Source organism: Opisthocomus hoazin, chromosome 2 (genome assembly GCF_030867145.1).
Source record: "Opisthocomus hoazin isolate bOpiHoa1 chromosome 2, bOpiHoa1.hap1, whole genome shotgun sequence".
NCBI lineage: Eukaryota > Metazoa > Chordata > Aves > Opisthocomiformes > Opisthocomidae > Opisthocomus > Opisthocomus hoazin.
In genome coordinates, this window is record NC_134415.1 from 66711270 (window position 1) to 66735039 (window position 23770).

At 39.7% G+C, this 23770-nt stretch overlaps 1 protein-coding gene across 2 annotated transcripts in view; it reads left to right on the forward strand.

Moving 5' to 3' along the window:
• The first annotated feature begins 1645 nt into the window (after window positions 1-1645).
• Window positions 1646-23770, forward strand: part of HBS1L (HBS1 like translational GTPase) — a 67415-nt gene continuing 45290 nt past the window's right edge. Inside the window, exons 1-4 of one of the 2 annotated variants that reach the window (XM_075413999.1) lie at window positions 1646-1793; window positions 5358-5423; window positions 7345-7482; window positions 9760-9954. In XM_075413999.1, the coding sequence (XP_075270114.1) occupies window positions 1751-1793; window positions 5358-5423; window positions 7345-7482; window positions 9760-9954 (442 nt within the window). In that variant the 5' untranslated portion in view covers window positions 1646-1750. Of the gene's footprint in view, window positions 1794-5357; window positions 5424-7344; window positions 7483-9759; window positions 9955-20750; window positions 20796-23770 lie in introns of those variants that run through there. The other variant, XM_075414000.1, reaches the window with a different exon arrangement.

Genomic DNA, 23770 nt, shown 5'->3' on the forward strand with positions numbered 1-23770 from the left:
ACTTCACTAAAGGCTCAGATAGCACGTGCTAGAATCAGGTTTTGAGTTTGGAAGTGCATCACCCTGGCTGCGTAACATTAAATTATAATGTATGATAGCAATTCTTCACTTCTGTGTCTTTGACCCGTATGAAGAGATATCAACAGATAAGGATCAACACAACTTCTGCCATACCTTTGCCTTAGAGAACATTTGGGTCAGTAAAGGTCAAAGGACACCAGAATTAATCAAAAATCTGTTTCCAATTCTATTTGAATCTTAGCACCATATGAAAGGTATTATATAGATCCTAAGTTTGTGCATTTGCATGTGTTGTTCTGTACAAATTAGTTAGAAATATGCAAATGACATAAGGTAACAATCCGCACATTTGCATGCAGTTTGTGTATGAACACAAGCTTTGGCTTATGTTTAACATACCCTGCCTCCGGTGGTGGCCAGGAAGGATGTGGAGTCGCAGCCAGCGACAGTTTAGGCATGTGGGCCAGGGTGAGACAATAGTTAGGCCACAGTTACAACACCAAGGCATGTGCGATTGCAGGCACGTGTGGCTGTGCGGCGGGATATCGGAGAACACCTGGGCCATGCAGGTGGCTGGAGGAGGCTGGATTTCTGGTGCTGTCAGGACCAGATAAAAAGATTGTAAATGAAGTATTAAGGGTCATGAAGATGGAGGTATCTGACTTGAGAAGCATTAATGGGAGCGTCTGCCTAGCAGCTCTGGAGCGTGTAGATAAATGCAGGTACCTGGGGAACAACGGGGCTGGAGGACGTAGAAGCAGCCGAGTCTGTGCGAGCCGGAGCTCAGCAGGGAGCACAGGCAGGGCCTGTGAACCGGGATCTCTCTCCCACCTCCCTCCGCCACGGAAGCTCACAGTCTGCTCTGCCGGCCCTTCTCCCTCTGACCCAGCAAGAGGAGTAGCTGTAGGGACGTTCCCGGATTACCTGGTCCCTTGGCACTGCAACAGCCCTCGCAGGCAACAGCTCGGTTCTAGGCGGTGCCCTACAGCAGTGCGCCAACGGAGTCAAGGCCAGCCCTCCGCAGAGGCGAACGCTTTGGCGTTTCCCCGCTCAACACAACCAACAGCAATGCTAATTAACAGAGTTTGCGTTAATCTACAGCCGGCTCATCTAACCCCGGCCAGGAGTCCCTCACGGGATCCTGACGGCTGCTGGACACCAATAACCAGCCCACGGGAGCAGTTTCAACCCTAGATGCGCCTGCAGCAGCCATCAAGTTTTAAGTTTGAGGTGTGAATAATGGCGAAGCAACGCGGGTCACACCGCACCCGGCCGCGCCGGGGCTCGGGGCAGCGCCGGCGGCGGGGAAGGTGGCCGGCAGCGGCGGGACGGGCGGCCAGCCGCCCGGCGGCGCTTCCCCTCCCGGGGCAGCTCAGGCCTACCGGCCTCCCCCGCCCCTCAGCCGGGCCCGGCGGCGCGAGGCCAGCGCCCGCCGCTGACGTGGACAACGACCCCGTGCTGAGGCGGGGCGGGGCGGAGCCGGGAGCGAGTGCCTCCAGGAGCCACCCTCCCCTCCTCCCCCCCTCCCCGCGCGATCGGCCGAGCAGGAAGCGGCCAGGCGAGGAGTGAGACGCCGCGCATGCGCGACAGCGCGACGCGGGCGAAAGCCTGTCCGGCGCGCCTGCGCAGGGGGGATTCCGCCAGGCCCCGCCGGACGCCAACATGGCGGCCTAGGTCCGCCGCGCCAGCGCCACCGCGGGCGAGCGACGCGGCCGCCGCCGCCGCCATCATGTCCCGGCACAGGAACGTCCGAGGCTATAACTACGACGAAGGTAGAGGCGAGCAGGAGCCGGCGGCAAAGCTGCGGGCGCCGCCCCAACCGCCGGGCCCTTCCCGCCCCTTCCCGCGGCGGGCCCTTCCGCCCCGCGGGATGCACGGCGGTGTCGGCGGGCGGGCGGGCGTGCCGGGGCCCGCAGAGGCGGGGGGCTCTCAAGGGGGTTGGACGAGGCTCCGCGCGACACCTCGCCCCGCCTCTCCCCCGCCCGTTTCCCGCCCGTTTCGTGGCGGGACGGGCGCACGTGGCCGCGCCGCCGCCCCCGCCGCCCTTCACGGCCAGCTCCCGCCGCCGGGGTGTCCCGAGAGCTCCCCCACCGGGGCGGCGGGGAGCGGCTGGGGGCCAGGCCCCGGTGCGGTGGGGCCCGGGGAAGCGGTGGGGTCGCCGTCCCCGGAGGCGTTCGCAGAACGTGTGGGTGCGGCGTTGCGGGACGTGGTTCAGTAGGCGCGGGTGGCCTGGGGGTGACCCTTCGGCTTGGTGATCTTAGAGGTCTGTCCTAACCTTTAGGATTTATGAACGTGCCCTACTTGAGGCCTGCGGAGCCTGGAGGTTTGTGTTCCCGGTCTGACGCTGGCGAATTGCTGCCGACGTTCAGCCGTAACAACCGATAAGGGGCAACAGCTGTTCCTGATAGAGGAAGAGTAGTTCTCAAAGATGGAGTTGGGCATCCAAGGAAGAACCTGTTTTTCAGACACCTTGCTGTCATTCTTTACTTGAGCTTGCATGGCGTGAATGAGCTCCTGTGCAACAACTCGGCTTGTACCCGCAGTGCTGCAGCTTGCTTTGTGCCCTGTCCCTGTAACTTGGGCAAACTGTAGGTTGCACCCGTTTTTCTCGAAGGTTTTGTTTGTGTTGGCTTGGGCTGTGGAAAAACAGACGCTCTTCCAGTTGATGTTGGTGTTTTAAAGAGCACTTTGGTATGGGAGCAGCTGTTTTGTTGCCTCGCTTTGTCAGATTTCAGGACATGGTTTAGCAGACATGGTGGTGTTGGGTTGATGGTTGGACTTGATCTTAGAGGTCTGTTCCAACCTTAATGATTCTATGATTCTATGCAAAAAATTGCACAAGTAGCTCTTCCTACCTCTGGTCTTTTTTTGTTGAGTGGGCAGATGCAAAGTGTATATGTACGGTAGTAGCACAAACTGGGTTTTGCACAGTGATCTTGGAATTTTTGGGGAAGTCATGTAAGTCCATGTGAGCCATGACATCTGTGTGGCCTACCTTGCAGGTTTTACTATTGCAGATTTACCTAATATAGGCAAAAATCTTAGGCTGGCTTGGGGATTTTAGCTTGATTCGTTTATCCTCTAGAGATTGTCTTCATCACAGGTTGATTGAAATGTTGATTTCAACTGAATCGCTGTCATCTGTGGAGTTGGGTGCCCAATCTGTGGAATTCATTTCAGTGGTTGTACACTCATTAGAATCTCTTTTAATGAGGTTGCTGAGATAAGTAGTGATTTGCTGTAGCCATATGAGGCTTAGTGTTGCTGTTCACAGAATCACAGAACAGTAGGGGTTGGAAGGGACCTCTGTGGATCATCTAGTCCAAGCCCCCTGCCAAAGCAGGGTCACCTACAGCAGGCTGCACAGGACCTTGTCCAGGCGGGTCTTGAATATCTCCAGAGAAGGAGACTCCACAACCTCCCTGGGCAGCCTGTTCCAGGACTCTGCCACCAAACTTTACTGCTGCATTACACATCAGGTTTAATTCGAAGTGTGTGTATGTGTGGTCTTTATACTTGCACCATATGTTACTTTTGTAGTTGCATACAATTGTTTCTGTCCCAAATGAAGTACACTTTTGTGTCTTCTTTTTTGTTTAATATAATTCCATATGTTCTTTTTTTATGCCACTTACAATTTTGTAATGCTTTGTCTGGCCCAGTTATTTGTCTTCCAAGGCCTTAGATCTTGTGGCCTTTATTTGACCATATTCTTTTTCTGCCCCCTCCTTTTTGAGGAGACATTGTGGTCGGAACTGAATGCAATATTCCTGCTGAGAGTATGTTGGTGATACAACTGTTGATACTGTGGAATGCTTCTGTGGATTCTACTCTGTTCTCTGTAACTTCTGTCATTTTTTAATAATTATTTTTGTGGTCACTGCAAGCTGAGCCATTTTCCCTGAAGTGTCTTTTCGTTAGTCTAGAAATTAAACATATACAAGTGATTCAAGTAGCGCACACTGACAAGACTTACCTTGATTTCACTTGCTACTAACTGTGAATGCTGACCATTCACAGAAGTCATGTTGGAGTTCTCCTTGGCACTCGCCAAGAGTTGGTCAAACTACAAGAAGTATTCTTACCTTGAAAAAAATGTGTAACTCTTCTCTGGACTTTTTATAGATTAATTGGTCCTAGCATGGAACTGGGAGACAGTGTGTTCATTTCAACATGGTCAAAAAGTAGGGAACAGTGTGCTGTTTTTTTAAGGACAAACAATCAAAACAAGCCTGTAATATGTTTATCCTGTGATCATTTCCAAAGTAGCTTCCTGGGTCTTTCACTAAACTTTTCACACGCTTGTGTCATCCCTTTTAGCTGCTGCTTTTGGTTGGCATTTTTTTTTGAGAATTACAGTGGGTTGTAGAGTTAAGTTTACTTTGTTTTTCTTGTTCCGTGTTGAGAGATAAATGAACCTTTCAAGCCCCAAATTCTGAGCCTTTTATAGACGGATACAGTGTTTGTAATGTCCCCGTTCTGTTGTCTGTAAGTCGATATCAGGGTGTAGATTTTTTTGAGCTGTTAGCTACCTTTTTCCTCTCACCCTTTTAAAACAACCAGCAATAATTGTTTTATTTGTGAAACTGTCAAGTGTATGCAAGAAGATCTTTAAAACTATTTTATTGCTTTTTTTCATTTATTTCATTATTACTTAGTGAAAAGTACAAATTTGTTTTCAAGATGTACACAATACTAGGAATTTTTTTGTGTTTCCTGATAACTGGTTCCTAACACTTTTTTTTTTTTTACCGGGAAAATATATGGCTATGTTTAAGTAACTGTAGAAGATTCTTGTTTTTTGGCTGAAACACTTTTGCATATTCAAAGGGAATTGTGAATTGTGTTTTTGCCTTGCTGAACTTGAAAGTTAGATGGCCGTGAGGACAGAGCAGAGAAGGCGGCTGAAAAGTACCTAGATATGGAGTAGAAATGCTGATCGTGAGTTATTGGAGCAAAGACTGTAACTGAACTGTCTGTGGTTAAGACTATTGAGAGGTCAAGCAGAAATATCAAGAGAAGTGCCATGGGCAAAGGTCTGTGGAACTGTAGAAAGTTGGGTTCGGACTGTGAGGGCAGCCTTCCAAAGGAGATGCTGAAAGAAGAGGTGTGAAGCATGGCAGCTCTTCAAAATTTTCAGCTTTCCTAATGAATAGAGTATTAAATGTCAAAACTCTATTATTGTAACTTAGAATTTCTTACCTAGGTAAATAAACAGTACTTAACTGCACCTCTGGAGTACTAGAGAAGCATAATTTCTTAAAAACTGCACTTTGAATTGTAGTATTAAGTATTTAGCAATTGTATAGACTAATCTTACTGTTTCTGCTTTGTAGATTTTGAAGATGATGATGTGTACGGCCAATCAGTAGAAGATGATTATTGCATTTCTCCTTCAACAGGTTAGTTCAAATGATTACACGTAAGTGTTGTCTGTTGATTCCTACTCTGATACTTATTTCTAGAGGAAAACAATATTGAAAAGCTAGTGAAACTTTTGAAAAGTGCCTAGTGGCCATGATCCTGTTAAAGTCAGTTAGGTAGTGTTAGGCATTGTTGTAGTTTTGGAAATCACGTTAGACAACTGGGCGCATCTTTAGTCATACAAGTATATTATCTTTGATGGTCAGAATGTACTTGAAAACGTAAAAGTCTGGTTTATGGGAATGTGTTCATAGTCTTAAAACATATGATATCTTTTAAAATTGTTAGTAGAGTCTGGCTGGGCTTAACAGTTGTGATTCTGCACCTGGTAGGTGATGTCTTTTACACAACGTTGAGTAAATGTGGGGTAGGCATCCTTATTGTGGGATGCAGCACTGGGCCTTACTGGCTTCTGTTCTCATGCAAGATCGTGTGGAGCTAATAAGCCTTGCAGCATGTGTAATGTTACAAAGCAGGTTTATAAATAGTGGTGCTGCGTGCTCAGGTAAGACGTAATTGGAGTGGCTCAACCCAGCTGTGGAACCATTAGGTTACGTTCTTCAGTCAAATCTCTGCCAAGATTATCAGTTCAGGGTTTCCCCAGACTTGGTGGCAGTGTTTCTACAGCTGAGTAGGCCCTGAAAATAGTATGGCTGATGTCGGTGTGGAGCTGTGCTACTGCAGGTGACCAGGCTGGACCTAAATCCGCTGCGACTGTGATGTAGTCTGTGAGCTCTGGCCACAGGTATGAGGTCTTTAAAAATCTGTTCCTCTGTCATCCTGTTGATTTTAGATAAGTGAATCTAGGTGTGTATTTTTATTATTTGTAGTCACATTCCCTAATTTAAATTCAGATTGTGTAAGCTTAATTGCTGGGATTTTTCAGAATTTTTCTAAGAATTAAGGTAGCCTTGGGTTTTGTGATGAAAATGTGCAACATGTTTACTGTTTAATCAAGTATAAACTGTTGAATTACAAAAGTAGTTCTTGTTTTGCACAGTAATTCTATTAAGAATTATTTTTATGTAAGCTTCATTTATAACATAATGTGATCTAGATTGTATAGCAAACTTTTAATAGTTGAATATGAAATGGTGTGCATTTGGGAAACAGTTGCTAAGGCTATACTACTTAACTTTTGGATATACATATGCTTTCAGTATTTATTTCGGAGCTGGGGAGAATGTTACATAACATGAGGAAATTTGTTTACATTATACTTTGTACATTTCTGAGAGCATGTAATGATGGGGGCTCATGTTCAGCAAGAAGTTTTATCTGTATATGCCTTAATGTGTTGCTAAATCAGAGTGGAATTATGCACTTGTTTAAAGTTTTGTGTGAATATACATTTTAAATAGTGTGCTGTATTTCTAATGAAATTCCAAGGAGAGAAGAATGTGTTCAACTCCATTAAATTGTTATCAGTAGTTTCACAGTGCCATACAGTAAAAGCAATGTTATTTTCATGCTAATTTTATTACTTGTAACTGAGGTTAAAAAAAAGAGTTGTGGAATAAGGTTCTGAAGACATTGGGCCATAGATGGTAATTAGGTATAAAAAATACTCGTTTTCAAACCTTGAATATATTATTTTGTTTGAATACTGAATCTTGAAGAATTATTGCATTACATGGATGCAAGGATATTGCCCAGCCTGTGGTTTCACTGTGATGATGACTGACTTATATTGTAGCATGAACTGCTGCGTGCTCTGTACAGGCTTTGGGTAGCAGTCCTTTTACAGTAGTGTCCCATCCCTGCCCCCTCCCCAAAACCACTGCGACAGTTCAGCGTCCTAACTTTTTTTTCCCCTTTAGATATGTTTTGTTTTTAAAGGAGAAAAAAAAGATTTGATTTTTTTTTTTAATGCTTTTTTTTTTTTTTTACCTAATGCAGCAGCTCAATTTATCTACTCTAGACGAGACACACCGGCAACATTTGCTGAGCCGTTAGAGGAAGAATATGGCTGTGAAGGTACAGATGATACTGCTGATTGTTTTACATCCAGTCATCAGCTGACTGAAGTTGACAGAGGTAATTATAGAAATTAAATAATTCCCAGAACAGTCTCTTTAATGAATTAGGGACTTAATAAAATGGTCCTCAGTGAATGTTTGTTACTTGACTGACACTGCTCACGATTTTCTAATCTTTGTTGTAGAACAACACTTTCATGAGCATAGCTTCAGTGGTGATTCTTCAAGTTTGTGACTACCATTTGTATACTACTTGTAACTTGATTGCATACATTGAAATATGTTCTTAGTTTCTTATTAGAAATAATGAGATTTGATACTAAATTCAGACAGAAGAACAGCAGTACTGGCTCAGGCCAAGCATCCATGTAGCTCAAGGTGTTGGATCCGCAAATGCATGCTGAAGGAAGAGTATTAGAAACAGAGTATTTGTAGAATGATCTTTTGCATGTATTGCATTCCAAATTATGGCAATTAGCAGTATTTGAGAGGTTTTCAAAGTCACACATTTTCTTGAAAATTAGCCAGTATCTTTAGTTAGCTGTATCCTCTACAGTTTTTTCTTACCCTGTTTTGAATTCATAGGACTTCGGTTTCCATTCGGTCCTGCACCCGTGAATTCCATGTTAGAAGCTGAGTTCTGAGCTGAATGGTTGGGGAAAATATTTTTGTTTTTGAGACTTGCTGCCTGATAGCTCATTTACATGCTTTGTGATAAAGATTCACAAGTCTCTTTCCTAAGTATTAACTTAGCTTTTAATATTCTGGAAAAAATCAAGGTTATTTTTGAAATGTTGATAAGCTCAGAGTAAAGCGTGTTCTTGAGTGAATATATAATAAAGTGTGTGAATGAAATTTGGTATTGAAAACAAGTTGCAGAAAATTCAGGAACAATAGGTAGAATAGAAATAATCTAGATTCCATGTCAAGTAAATTGGTAGAAGCTGTGATAATGCATAGACATATGGGTAAGTATGATAAATTGGGGTGTAATATACATGTCTTTACAGGAAATAATGCTGTAGAGGGCAATTTGAAAGAATAAGGCAGTATATGGATACAGGTGATCAGAGAATATGGTACCCTGGCTTTTCAGAATGCTTTTGACAGTCTCAATCAGATAGGAATTAATACTGGAAGAAAGAGGAAAGTAATATTCTGAACTAAAAAAAGATGAATAAGAAACCTAGAAATAACCATTTCTACTGTGAAAACAGCAGTGGTCTCACAAGAACTGTTATGCTTGATATAGTGTGCAGTCTTGACCATTAATCAAAGTTATTGATTGCAGTCAGTCTGGCTGCAAAGAGTTTGGCAAGATAGTCCTTGTTGAGTCTTGGGTAATAAAATGGCCAGCCAGCACATTGTGCAGGGCTCTGCCAGTACAGGTTTTGCAGAGCAAATGTCTGGGGAACATTGACTCGCTATTTGGATTATGAGTCAAGGGTGCTGATTTAAGTAACCTTGAGAAAGTTGGAATTCTGTGGTGCTGAATTCTCGTAGCGAAGTTCTTTAAATGTCACCATATTTGACGAGGTGTTTAAATAAAGAATCTATAGTTGTCTTCCTGTTGTTCAGTTCCTGTTTTTTAAAGTTTGAGCTGACAGAAACTGTGATGTTTAGGAACGTTTTCTTCTCTTCTGTTGTGTTTTTATGTCTGATCAGCACACTACTTCCAGTGAGTGGCAGCCTGGTGAATTGTCAGTCTCTTGTTGTGCAGCAAGTCAAGACTTAAGAAATTTAGTCAAGGCTTATACTAGTTGTAGAATTATACTCCAAAGAAAATTGATTGTATCAGCCAAGAAATGTATTACAGTTTTAGGAAATGTGAAGATTGCAGGTAGTGTCAAACTTGGTGTGTTCATCCAGAATTTTCAGTTGTTCAGGCCTGAGGCTCCTGAAAACGCTGTTTTACTATGGGTGTTAATTATAGCATCTGTAAACACTTAAAATATGCCGTTCAGTGGGATTCCATGTTGACTTACTGAATTGCTTTGGATAATTTTAAGATGATGATTTCTATTCTCTGCAATGAAGAAGATTAATTTTACAAATCAAAGTATTTCAATATAGAGACTTTATAGACTAATAAATAGTAGTTAGGGATATGTTCTCTAATCCCAATCCCAATATCTGACATTAGTCAAATATTCTGGAAGGTTGCGGGGCAAAATTTATCACGGCAATTAGTGAGATTGAAATTAATTTCTAAAGGTTTTATCTCTTACTGTGATATTTTTCTCCTGTTTTTGTTAATCAGATGTGTGGTGCTAGCAGTTAGGCCGCTTAAGACCTTTTTTTTGTGCAGCTTATAACAATAATATGTCTCTTTTAGCCCGTCTTAATTCATGCCTTGATCAAATGAGAGAAGTTTTGGCAGAGTCTGTACCAGAGCAAACAATGGTGCAAGCAGTACTGGATAGTAAATTTGATGTACAGAAGGCTTTGGATCTTGTGCTTTCACAAGGCAGTAAGCAAAATGTGAAGACCAAGAATGAGGATGCTGTGATTGTAGGAAAGACGACGAAAGGTATACTTCTGTTTAATTGTTTACATTCAAGATGATTCATTTCTACGTACAGTTTAACTTTGGCTTTACAAGCTGTGAAGATGCTTGTTATTGCATTAGTCATTTATTAGAAAACTAAAAAAGACCAGCTTACTCCTCTGTTTCTCTGTCCTAAAAACAGCTAAAGGAAACAGGTTTTCTTGAGCTAGAAGTTAAAATAAAACCTTAAGTGTCAGCTTAAATTCAAACTGCAACCATCTGCAGTTAACAGTAAATTTCTGATTTCTAATATATGCCTTAACTAAATGAATACATGTTCTAAAAGTTGAACCACATCTCCCATCCCCAGTACCTCCCTTTTTTTGGTAACATCTGTACAGTAACTTTCTTGCTTTGATTTATGCTTATATCTTCGTAATCTTTACTGGCATTCTTTGCTGTATTAAAGTTTCATAGGCATTTCAGTAGATATCCATAATTTAATTGTAGAGCATTATGTATCTTTGGATAACACTTAGTAATTAAATGCCTTTTTATATTTCTTCTTAATTTTTTTGTTGCTGCTGTCAACTTTAAAAAAAAAATGGATGTTTTGTTGTGACTGCGCTTCCATCTGAAAATTATTGGCTATTGTAAGGTAAGGAGACTTACTTTGTTGTCCAGAAATGTGTGTTGATACAGACCGTTTCTCTTGTGCAGTAGAAAATGTTGCTGACAACACCAACAAACCTGGGTTTGGAAACTTGACAGCCAAAAGTGATTCAGCTTGTTACTCTTTAATTATAAATGACAAAATGCTCCTTAATACAGAAAAATCCAGTATACCTTCATCTGAAAGGAAAGGATTGAAATCCTCTTCACTTGTTCTGTCATCATTTTTCGGTGATGATTTGTGCAAAGGATCGTTTCGTGAACCTGTGAATAAACAGGCAGAGAATCAACTACCAGAAAGTGCTAATGCAGTAAGTTCGATTCGTGACAGTGAAGATGTTCACTTTAGCATAGGAAGTAACCCATCTGGAAATTCTTCTTTTAAGAAATTGGAATGCAAGGAAAGACAGGACTTGAAATCCTTGCTGATGCAAAATGTGGTTTGTAATTCTCTGGGTCCTGAAGACAGCATTCCTCTTGTTTCCTCAAATACTTCTGTTTGTAATAGTAATGCAAATTTTTACAGTCCTCCATGTTTAACAAGTGCTTTAGGAAAACTGGCTCTTGATAATGAAATCAGTCATACTGTAAATAGAAAGAATGATCTTCTTGACAATTTTTCTTCACTTGTGCAAAGTAGAGAACAAGAAGGCCCCTCTTCAGACATGGCTGCTTTGCCAGTGTCAAGATCTGGAAGTACATCATTGGCTGACTTGCTTCAGGAGCACCAGGAAAACAGTGCTAGCCACTGTTATTCTTTGGCTGATCTTTACACCCAGTCAACAGCAGGTCTCACTGATATGAAATTAGGAACCTCACCATTATCACAACTAGTAAGTCAACCCCAAACTTCAGGTGGGATGCCAGAGCTAACAGGATCTTTGTCTTCTTTAGCCCTCTCTAAAGTGTCTCCACTAAAGGAGGTTGAGAATTTATCACTCTTGGATTTAATAGCGGAGACTATTGAAATAGATAAAACTCAGCAAAGGACAGACTTCCCCATGCTCAGTGCAACTGAATTGAAGCCCTCTAAAAGAACCAGCATTGATTTAAGTGTCCTTGTGAAAAATGCAGATGTATCTGCAGAACAAAATGTGGAAGGACGATCAAATATCTTAAGCCCCGCAACTAAACTTTTAAAAGAAAAGCAAGGAAAATGTTCTAGTTTTGCCAAAACAAATAAAAAACCCAGGAGAGGGCTTAATCCTAAGACGCAGGATTTGTCGCTTTCCTGGATGAAGGCGCTGCGTGCAAGACCTTCAGCTTTTGCTTTAACCTTGTGTCTCCGTTATCCTCCCAAAGGTTATAAGCGGCATGCAATTGGTATACATAAAGCTTTCTTATACAGTAGACAAGTACAAGATGTAAAACCCAGGGAAACTGCTCCTGTAATTGCCATAACACCATTTGACTTCAAATCAGCGTCTCCTGATGATATTGTGAAAGCTAACCAAAAAAAAGCTTTTACAAGAGAGTAGAGGGTGGGGGGAGAAAGAGTCAGTGTTTGTATCTTGTTACTATATAAAAAAAAAATTATATAGGATCTATTTATAATCCAGAAAAGATTTTTTTATTTTTTTAATTGACATATTACAATTCTCACTGTTTGGTAGCAAATTTGTATGTGAACTTCTAAGCTGTTGCACTGAATATCTTTATTTTTGCCTAATTTTCACTGACAATTTTACATTTTAAACTTTTGCAAAATCTTGAACTTCAGTATATAGATATTGCATGTACAAAATTCTATAAACACCATTAGACTTCTTAAAACGTCTCTCTAGGTGTTGAAGATACAGTTTATTGGGAAGAGCACTGAATTGTTATTTTGTAAAGTAATTTACTTTTTCTATATGGTGTATAGTTGGGGGAGCGGGAACCTCAGTTTATATTATGAATTATGACTGTTTTACTAAATGTTCTTAAAGTTAGATTTTCTGATAAAGTATGTTATTAAACTGCCAGTCTTGTAATTGATATTTCCAGTCAATGTAATTGTTCTCTTCTATCTTTATACTGATTACAATATTACAGCAAAAATACCTTTTGTTTTTTAAAAGCCTCACTAACCTCAGGTTTTGACACTTTTAGTTGTGTTTAGTTTTAGACATGTATAGGTTTTGATAGGACCAAATTTACAGGGGAGCAAGCAATTAAAATTGTGTGTCTCCCCCCAATCAGCTGTCAAAATGTGATATTCAGATTATTAAAATAGCTATTTTGTAAGTATATACATGTCGCATGTATTTTTTGAGAAGTTTCACTAGGAATATATGGTTTATTCTCAAGTCTTTCAGAAAAATATTGGAGTAACAATGCTTTCAACTTCAGCGTGAGAGTCTTTGCTCAATGGAAAAAAAATTTAGGCAAAGCGTCAGTGCTGTTTGTGTCTGCCTCTTGTCTGTTTTGAAGAAAGCTTCCTTTAGTAATGGAAATATATTCTGATGTTTGCATCCTTTGCTGTTACTTTGAATCTTTAGATGGAAGATCAGAATCAGGACATTCTGGACTTACTTTTTTAGCTGATAGTTACCAGATTCTGGTGCCCCTGTTAGTCAGATGAGTAACTGCATGTATGTTTCAACTTTGCTTTTAATACACATTGCTACTTTTAATATGTTTCCAGTGTCAGTATTTTAGATCCTTAACAGCAATAAGTGCAATAAAGTTGCTGCAACTCAAAAAATACGTTTGTTCGTATACTGCCATACACTTATTCATGCTAAACTTGGCAGCTAGTATGGAACAGTAGATATAATTTTCATCTAGTTTTAATCTGATTTTTGTTGAGCATGTTACATCAAAAAGACGACAAGAACTTTAGGTTTATTCATGAATTCGGGTTGCACTACAATTTTGTTTCTAAATAAAAATAAAAAATGTTCCAGTGCTCTCAGGTACAAATTTCATGTTCTGTATATTTTGCTTGTTTGTCTAGTTGATGTTATTGTCATTTAGGACTATGAGCAGTGTGACCTCTGACCTCTTGGATGAAATTAATGTTTCTTACAGTTGCTAATAAAAGTTTTATGTAATGATAGTGCTGCAGTGTTTATGTTCTAGTTGACATGTTAATCTAGCCATCTGTATTCTTACCTATTTTGAGTGCCTTAAAGCATTGAAGTGTCAGTAATACAGTCCAGTGTACATACTGTGATCTGATGAGTTCATGAGCAGGAACATAGTTGATTTATTTCCTCAGAAGACTTCATATAGAAGTCTGAGTGATACTGATTGTATACTGGTGTTTGGTTAATTAGTCTTAATGGCAAATTCTGCTTTTTGAACAATATGAAATGCTTTTCAGCGATCAGTTTCTCTGTAGTTAGTCCAATTATTACCTTCAGACTGCTTAGAAGGCCGTTTTTCCCATTGAGGCAGAATGTCACAGAATCACAGAATGGTTGGGATTGGAAGGGACCTCTGGGGATCGTGTTGTCCAACCGCCCTGCCAAAGCAGAGTCACCTGAAGCAGGCTGCACAGGACCGTGTGCAGGTGGGTTTTGAGTATCTCCAGGTAAGGAGACTCCACAACCCCTCTGGGCAGGTTGTTCCAGTGCTCTGTCACCCTCAAAGTGAAGAAGTTCTTCCTCATGTTCAGGTGGAACTTCCTATGCTTCAGTTTGTGCCCGTTGCCCCTTGTCCTGTTGCTGGGTACCACTGAGAAGAGTCTGGCCCCATCCTCTTGACAACCACCCTTAAGAAATTTATAAGCATATATAAGGTCCCCTCTCAGCCTTCTCTTCTCGAGGCTAAACAGGCCCAGCTCCCTCAGCCTTTCCTGGTAGGAGAGATGCTCTAGTGCCCTAATTGTCTTCGTAGCCCTCCGCTGGACTCTCTCCAGTAGCTCCTCGTCTTTCTTGAACTGGGGAGCCCAGGTCTGGACACAATATTCCAAATGGGGCCTCGCTGGCGCAGAGTAGAGGGGGAGGAGAATCTCCCTTAACCTGCTGGCCACACTGTTTTTTAATGCACCCCAAGATACCATTGGCCTTCTTGGCAGCAAGGGCGCACTGCTGGCTCATGGGTAAGTCGTTGTCCACCAGCACTCCCAGGTCCCTCTCCGCAGAGCTGCTCTCCAGCAGGTCCGCCCTGACCCTGTACTGGTGCATGGGATTATTCGTCCCCAGGTGCAGGACCCTGCACTTGCCCTTATTGAACTTCATCAGGTTCCTCTGTGCACCCAACTCTCCAGCCTGTCCAGGTCAGGCTGAATGGCGGCACAGCCTTCTTGTGTGTCCACCACTCCTCCCAGTTTGGTGTCATCAGCAAACTTGCTGAGGGTGCACTCTAACTCTTCATTCAGGTCATTGATGAAGAAGTTAAACAAGACTGGGCCCAGTACTGACCCCTGGGGAACCCCCCACTAGCTACAGGCCTCCAACTAGACTCAGTGCCACTGATCATAACTGAGTTCTGCCATTCAGCCAGTTCTAATTCCACCTCACTGTCCACTCATCCAGCCCACACTTCCTGAGCTTCCCTAGGAGGATGTTATGGGAGACTGTCAAAAGCCTTGCTGAAGTTGAGGTAGACAACGTCCACTGCTCTCCCCTCATCTACCCAGCCAGTTCATCATAGAAGGCTGTCAGATTGGTCAAGCATGATTTCACCTTGGTGAATCCATGTTGACTACTCCTGATAACCTTCTTTTCTTCCAGTTGCTCAGAGACGACATCCAGAATGAACTACTCCATCACCTTTCCAGGGATGGAGATGAGGCTGACCAGCCTGTAGTTCCCTGAGTCCTCCTTCTTGCCCTTTTTGAAGAATGGAGTGACTTTGGCTGTTCTCCAGTCCTCAGGCACTTCTCATGTTCTCCAAGACTTCTCAAAGATGGTGGAGAGTGGCTCAGCAATGACATCTGCCAGCTCCCTCAGCACTCGTGGGTGCATCCAGCATGGGTGTAGCCCATTCCTATTTGGAGAGTTTATAATTAAAGTTCAGTTTTTCTGAAATTGTTGTCTCTAGTGGAGAAATTGTTATTTTTGAAAGTAAAATATTAGTGCAAAGTTTGGCATTGTCAATGCATGGTATAGTTTTAGGTGGTTTTGCTTTCTTATGCTCCAGATACTCTTGAGGCCGTGATTAATGTAGGTAGAGATTTCTAATAATTATGGTGTTTTTAAATTTTCATTTAATAGCTTTGTTTTTGCCTTTAAATCTTTTCTTTTATGCTTGTTGAACTTCTCGTTGGTTTTGATTGGTTTTCTTATTCTCCTGGCTGCTCTTCTTTCCATGGAACTTCTTAACTTTTAAAATAATTTTAGTGCCTGAACTGGTCATGCACCTAAATCTATGTCCTACAGATTCCATTGGAAAGTACGTACAAGTAGTAGGTGGTAATGTGTAGTACTTGAACTCGGTTTTGCCATAGATTTTATGCAAATTAAAGTTCGAACAAGTGACTGAAGCCAAAGGGCATCAGCATTATATGTTTATTGTGGATCTTGGTGTAGGATTGATACCTTACTAAACAACTTTGGATCTTGTTAAGTAGCTAGATTTTCATATATAAATACTTTTTCATTTGCATTTGCCTCAGTGTTTTTAGTGGTCTTGAAGAAGCAGGACATGCTGTTCAGTGTTTAAGGAGCAGAGGTAGGATTTTTCTTAAATTTGCAATTCTGAATCCTGAAGCGAGCCTTGAATTAATAGAAACCTGCAGGCTGAACACTGCAGAAGGTGCATAAGTGGTGGATAAACCTGAATTCCAATTAATGTTCAGCAGAGATGATTTATTTCCATGCTTGGAGAATTTTACACTTTTGTTTTTATAAGCAAATAGTAATGTGTTACTATATTTGCTTTTTAAATGAAACAGGTATTTTAATAATTTCCTTAATTATTCCTTAATTTTCTTACTGAGAACCGGATTTATGTTGTCAGTGACAGGCTTAATTGTCTTAGAATACTGCATAATATTATGGTATATGGCATTTTTGTGTAACAAGTCTGTGTTTGGCCTTTGCACTGAAGTGTTTCTGCTTTATGAATGTTAGAATTCTTGTTAACTATATCTGTCTATTTTATGCTTAATACAGTGAGCTTTTTTATTCATGTAAGTATATAACTTTTTCCACCCATTTTGCAGCTAGTGTGTATCTTTGTCCAATACAGGTTAATTTTGTTATTTGTTTTGGAATTCACATATTAACATTGCAAAGTACATGAGTCTGTATTTGTGTCTGGGCACAAAGAAGATGATATTAAACTACATGAACATACTACTTCTGGTATTCGGACTGTATACTCCTAAGGTATTTTGTACATAAATTTGTTTTGTACATAATTTTTAAGTGGCTGTGGGATATTTTTAAGACAAAACTGACTTGTGCACGTTGCTTTGTGTACCTAAATAAAATGCATATTCTTAAAGGACTCACTCACAGTTTCTTGTTTACTTACCTGATGATATGATGGAGTATTCTATAATGATTGTATCATTGTGGAAACAGGCTCCAGCTCTTGTTGAGGTTTGCATGGGCATACTTCTTTCCATGGAAGATTCCTTTGGCGAAAGTAAGGCAAAAACTGGCATCTACTAGTGTGTCCTCTGATACCATGCTGAGGCTCCAGTTTCCTTTTGGTTAGAGAGGGGTTTGTAGATTATTTTTTTTTTTTTAGATAATTCTTATAGCATTTTTTTAAACCTTATTTGGATCTTTGAAAGGATATGAGTGAAATAAGAAAAAAGCAGATGTCTGAAGTTAGTTCTTAAGCTCTTTGTTACAGCAGAAATTAGAGGTACTAAGTTGATTTCTTAATATAAACGTTCTTACAATGTCTGTAAATACCTATTCCATTTTTCTCTTTTAGGTTTCCTTTTTCTAGCTGACTTCTATCTGAGCTTGTTTTGGAAAACCAAGGCAAGTTGAAAGTAAAAGTATGAGAAGAGTAGGAAAATAATAACCCCCACTGGCATATCAAAAATGATTGATGCTTTGTACCCTTTGGGATGTGATTTAACATAATCATATTTAGCTGATTTTAAACTACAAAAGAAGATACTTTTGAGAAAAGTGTAGAATGTTGGGAGCATAAGCTTCAAATTTAAAAAAAACCCCACCGGATTAGAATTTCACACACCTGGTTTTCACTTTTTATTCAGAAATAACTATATGAGTAATTTCTCATTGAATTGTTCAGACAATTCTCAGGATCTTAAGCTTCATAGGCAGCAAGCTATCTGAATTTCTGAAGCTGTTGCACAATAATATTTCAAAATATTATCTCTAAGAGGTTAACCAGTGCAGTGAGGTAGTCTTTGCCATTTTGTGTTTTTTCCCATTACCTCTAATCATGTCATTCAAATACATTTTTCGGTAACAATTTCTGAAAATTTACACTTACGTGAAAAGTCAAAGAGCAGCTACTACTACTGCAAATATGAGTATACGAAAAATTTGTATGAAGATAGGGTATAGATTGTCTTTATGAAATGTATAGTTTATTAAAGTGCCTTTATACAAGGGCAGTAGTTTAGGGTTATACAATCATTCACATCTCTTTCAAATCTAAAATGCTCAGCTTTTCAAATTTGTTAAAACATTTTTGTATTGAATGTTTAGTGTGAATTGTGGTTGGGAGAAGAAAACAAAGCAAAATTTTCATCCCATTGTAATTCATGCAGTGAAAATAAACTTCATAAAGTGCTGAAGTGCTGAAAGGGGATGCTTCTCTCTTTTTTTGTTTCTTTGGAAGTTGAGTTGAATATTTATGGATGACTTGCTTCCTTTTTTGATTCGTGTGAAGTGTAGACAGCTGATAAACTCTGAAGTAGATTTTATGTTCAATTCACTGTGTCCCAACTGCTATTTAGATGATGAGGAAATGTCAGTAGTCCAGGTTATCTGTACTTACGTATGTGCTAATGGTTTTGATGTTACAGGATTTTCTGTGAGGAAATAAGAGAAACTTTTTTTGTGAAACTGATGTCTTTAGTCTGCACTAGAAAACAATGTGATGAAACAAAAATCAAAGCCCATGGTAATTTATTTATTTATTTCTTGAAGCAAGCTCTTCTGTTCTTCACAAATTGCTGTCTTAATGCAGTTCACTAGGAATGGCTCTCTAATTTAGAGTATTGCTACTTTATGCAGAGTGTTTTGTTGAAATACACATTTTTGCCAGAAGTAAAAACTAATTGCAGTTGTGATTTTAGGTGATTGTTGAATGTTTCTTATGAAATAGGTCATGGGCTTTTATGGAAGTGTTCTTTGTCTGGTTTGTGGACACGTTACATTGCATACTTTAAAATGGCCCATTAAAAACAATAGTTGGTGACTTCTGAAGTATACCAGTGGTTTGTTGGTCAAATAATTTATTTGGATGCTTAGTGTTGGTAGGATTCCTTTAGAAAATAACCCATTGCACTTCTCTACAACTTTCTGGTAATAAAATGATCAGAAGATGACTAGAACCTGTGAAATGGTTGTAGTCTGCAGGGATTAAAATGATACATTTTGAAAGAGAACTCATGAGCAATTTGTTAAGAATTACAGACTTACAAAGACATAGTGAAAATTGCCTTACTCTTTTTATAATAAGAATATGGAGATTTTAGAGAAGAGTAGCTTGTGAACTATTTACTCATCATCATTTCAATGTATGGAGGTAATAGTTGATGAAGATGGACATTATTATTTCAGTTGGCTATTTTGAGTCTTTTTGTCCATAAAATCAAGGACACCTTAATATAAATTTCTTTTGAACTGGTGACAAATGTTCTTGACATATGTAGCAGTTTTCAGGCGTCCTTTGCTTCTGTCTCAGTAGGGGATATAGTAGTGATGCTCAGAGACTGCAATTTGAAAAGCATTGTTGTAATAAGTTTGCTTTCACCTTAGTCAAGAGAAGCAAGGATTTTTGTTTGATGAAGTTTAGCTGAATTTTATGGGTTCTCTGAGAAACCTTTCTTAAAGTTCAAATTTCTGAAAAATGTTTATGTGAAGATGGTACCCTCTTAGTCAAAAGGATCTGCATTCTATGCATATTCGTTTCATTTCTGCTTGCTTTTTCTGGCTAAACTACGTTTTCATTGCTTTTTGCCTGTGTTAGTATTGCAGAACAAGTACAGATACTGGTGAGTGAGCTAGATTCTATTCCATTTCAGGCACCATTAACGGAATTGTTAACCACTTTATGACACTAAGATTTTTGATTTTAGTGATGCATGAGCAAGAAGGAGGTCAGATGTCTGTAAATGTGCAGTCCTTGCAGGAAATAAAAACTACTGTGAGCTGAGCATGCTTAGTTTGATTGTTGTTGGGGTAGCAAGGAATCTAGTCTTTTTTTACGGAAGTCATTGCTGTAGTTGAGCTGTCTTTGTTGGGGGGGACTGGCTATTTTGTTTTACGGTAATTTCTCAGGTATAGCACCAAGAACAGGGCCTTTATAGGGCTATCTGCATAAATACTTAATAAGAAACAAGCTTCACAGTAAAGAGTCAAAATTGAAAGTAAGGCACAGGAAGTTGAAAAGCCTTACTCATGGTATGCCAGATAATCCAGGAATAGAGCGCAGGTTTCAGGCTTAAGTCTAGTTTTCTAAGTATTGGACTATACTATTTTGCTTGCAGCTGTTAAATGCCAGTGAAGAAATACCTGCTTCTCTGTTTTTTTTGATTTATGATTTTTATTAATACTGCACGTATTCAAGTTATTGACGTAGCTATTAAGACAGTGTGGGCAGTTTCAAGAATACAGGCTAAAAGTAGAATTGGTAGATGCTTAGCTTGCATTTTGATAAAGTTTTTTATCTTTCAGCTTTTCTAGAACTCTTTTTTTGCCTCTCCTGCATAAATATCTTAATTTTTGCTTTACACCAGGCACAAATAAACAAAAATCCCACAAACGTCACCACAGCGTGAGTTAATGTAATTAACTTTTTCTTTTCACTCAGTTGAATGCAGCAAGGTTTGGTTTTGGTTCAGAATGATGTGGGTTTCTCAGTCCATGGACAAATGCTCTCTTGTCTTCTGTCTTTTCATTCTATAGATGGACACTGTGGTAACAGTTGCTTCCTAGTGCAAAGTGTCAGAATGCGGATTATTGTGCTTTAACAGATAACTTTTATCACTTCTGCTTTGTGGCTAATGGACAAGCAAAGTTGGGAGTCTTCAATGAAAAAACAAACTGATACGTTTGGATTTTGTTTGTAGGGAGAATTCCAAAGAAATCCTGGAGGAGCAAACATTCTGAAGTTTAATGGTGATGTACCATATATTTTCATTAGCTTAGAGTCCCTCAGGTTTTACTTCCATTTATCATACTAGGCTCTAATGCTTTGATTTTGCCTATTTGAAAATCCGTTATTTTGTAACCCCATTAGGTCAGAAGAAGGTTGTGTCCCCAGCTTCAATTGTCCATGCTAACTTGTCACTAACAGGACAGTTCTGCGTGTGCCTGCTGTAGTGACGAGAGCCCATTGTGCTTAGTGGTACTCGGATACGGCATGTGTTCAGTCTGTGACAAAGAGAATGTGCTCTTTACTGAGTGGAAATGTTTGAAATCTGACATGACTGATGATACGGTTATATCTTAAATCATGGAAAGTAATGAGAATTTCAGACTTCCGTGTTTTTTTTGTAAGAAAAATATATACACAGACTTCGAGAAGTTACTGAATCTTGACACTGAGGTACTGTGTGGGTTTTAGAAAGGAAGTGGCTTATTTCAGGGAAAAATGTGTCACCAGCAATGAAAAGCTTTTGAAAATCCTTTGAGATACCTTTTTGAGATTCTCCTCATACATACTGTACACCTACACTGGAAAAAGTGACACTCCAGGCTTTTTCTGAGTTTTCTTTTATGCTCCTTTAACACTAGTTTGGTTTACTTTTTTTCAGACAAAGTGTAAACCAATACAAACTCAATAATTTTCGTAGTTGACTGTATCATGTATGAAAGTTGGGTGTTTTGCTTGGAAACTGAGAGCGCTTAGATAAAACTAAAAATGATTGTGTTGCTTTTAGAACTTTGGGATTGCAGAACCACCAGAGAACCTGGGGAAACAGTAGCTCCACTCGTTCTTACAGTGGCCTTCTATCTCAGTCCCTTCAGGTCATGGTAAAGATCAACCATCAGTTGTTTTTCTCTGTGTGGTTAGAAGGCAAAGTGAAGAATTTACTAAGTTCTCAGATATGATTGCTGGAGTGCCAGGAAGGTATGGTTGGAGTTACTTTTTTTTAAAAAAAAATCTGTTAAATTTTAAGGATGAATGATTGCTGCTGTAGTGCTGTTGTATATCAATTTAAATGCTGAAGTTTGCACTTGAGTACTCAAAGCAAGGCCGTTGATAAGGCTGGGATAGTGGTATTTTGCACTTGTAAGCCAATGCATTTCAGCTCTAGAAGCTAGTAAGACATCTAAACTTTAGAAGTATAGGCATATCAAATACCAAATTGTGGGAGCAAATGAAACAGTTTAAAATACATCAGTTACTGACGAAAAGGAGCTTGAATGCTAATAGGAAACACATGTAAAAATTCATAAATGAAGTTAAAAGGGAAAATCCAGGAAGGTGTAAAAATGCAAGCTTAAAACACAAAATTCCTTTGCAATGTCTGTTTATGCTAGGTGTCTTTCACTAGAAGTACTGTTGTTCCCTCCCTGTAAAATTTGTGTTACCAATACCTAGTTTATCTCTGTACTGTCTTCTGGATGTTTCTGTAGTATCATACTTTTTTTTTTATTCCGTGTGATTCAATGTTGTTATAAAATGTATTAGTTACATACTGTAGTGTATTATGCCAACAGAAATGGCACCCACCCACTACCTGTGCACCTCTGTTTGCACCCAAACTGATTTGTTCTTGGGTGACAGAGTATTATCCATTTTCCATTTTTTCAGCTTCTGTATTCTTTTGTAAGATAGAATATTTGTAGTCTTTCATTTCAGTGGACAGTTACAAGAGTTTAAAGTCCTCCCTTCTGTTGTGCTTGTGACGTTTGAAATGGCCATTAAACTTAAAACTCATGAGTTTACTGTCAGAATTCCTGGTAGAAATGAATTCTTAAAATTCCAAAAGCTTAGAAAATTAGGTAACTTCAATATGGAAAATACCTGTGTCTGCAGAAGCAGTGATGCCCAATTGGCAGAGACATGGAAGAGCTTTGTCTGGTTGTTGCTTCAGTTCTTGTCCGTATTTTTACTGCATATAAAAGCTCAGCCTAAATGGAAATTTTGTATCTAATTAATTCCAAAATATGAGTTGAAGTTGTTTTGAGTTACTCCTTGTTTGAGTCCTTGTTACCATTTTTTGTGGTTTTAGAATCAGATTTTCCTATTTTTAATGTTTTCCTCTTCCCTATTGCTGACCCACATAAACAGGAAAATGACTAACTTTGCTTGTCAACTAGGCAAGATGGTGAAACTGTGCATCCACCAAGTGCTGTGCTTAAGTTGAAAAAAGGACTAAAACTGCCACTTAAGATTTTGAGTACACGTTTTTCAAGGCAAAAGTGTGGTTTGAACTGTATGCTTCTAACACTGTTTTTTGGATAACGTGTATTATGCGAACAAACCTTCGTAAGGTTGGGGATGCTATCTGTGCCCTTGCAGGTGCCACCGTAAGTGTGAAGTGTCTTAACTACTCTTCACTGCATGAAGGAAGAAGAAAGCACTGAGCAATGCGCTTGTGTCCATGCAAGCTCCTCTCAAAAGTCACAACAGAGTGAAATGCACTGCTTCAGACTGGCAGATGAGCTTTTCTGGGCATTCGTCTGCATCTGATAAATCTTGCAAAGCTTATTTAAAACTGTAGGTTATATTTTACTATGTTCAGTTTTTCTTTTGAAGGCAGATATGCAGCTTTTTATAAATCGATTTGTGTCTCTGAATGATTTCGGCAATGAAGAATAGAGCTTCCAATGCTGTGTTTCACATGACATCTATACGTAGGTTGTTTTTATCCAAATGTGGGTCTCCCTTATTCAGATTATGGTGATGTTCAGTTGCTATTGTTTCTAGGCTTAGTTATGCAAGTTCATCTTTTATAACTGTGGAATTCTGATATGTTTGGATGGCGTCAGAGTAGTTGATAGGCAAATACGGAATAGTTAAAGAAATTTGCTGAGTACTAATATACATAAATAATGCAAGTGTAGATAAGTAACGCAGATAATGTAGAACATGCTGCACTTTAAAAGGAAAAATTAGCTATGTAAATGAATACATTTCGTAT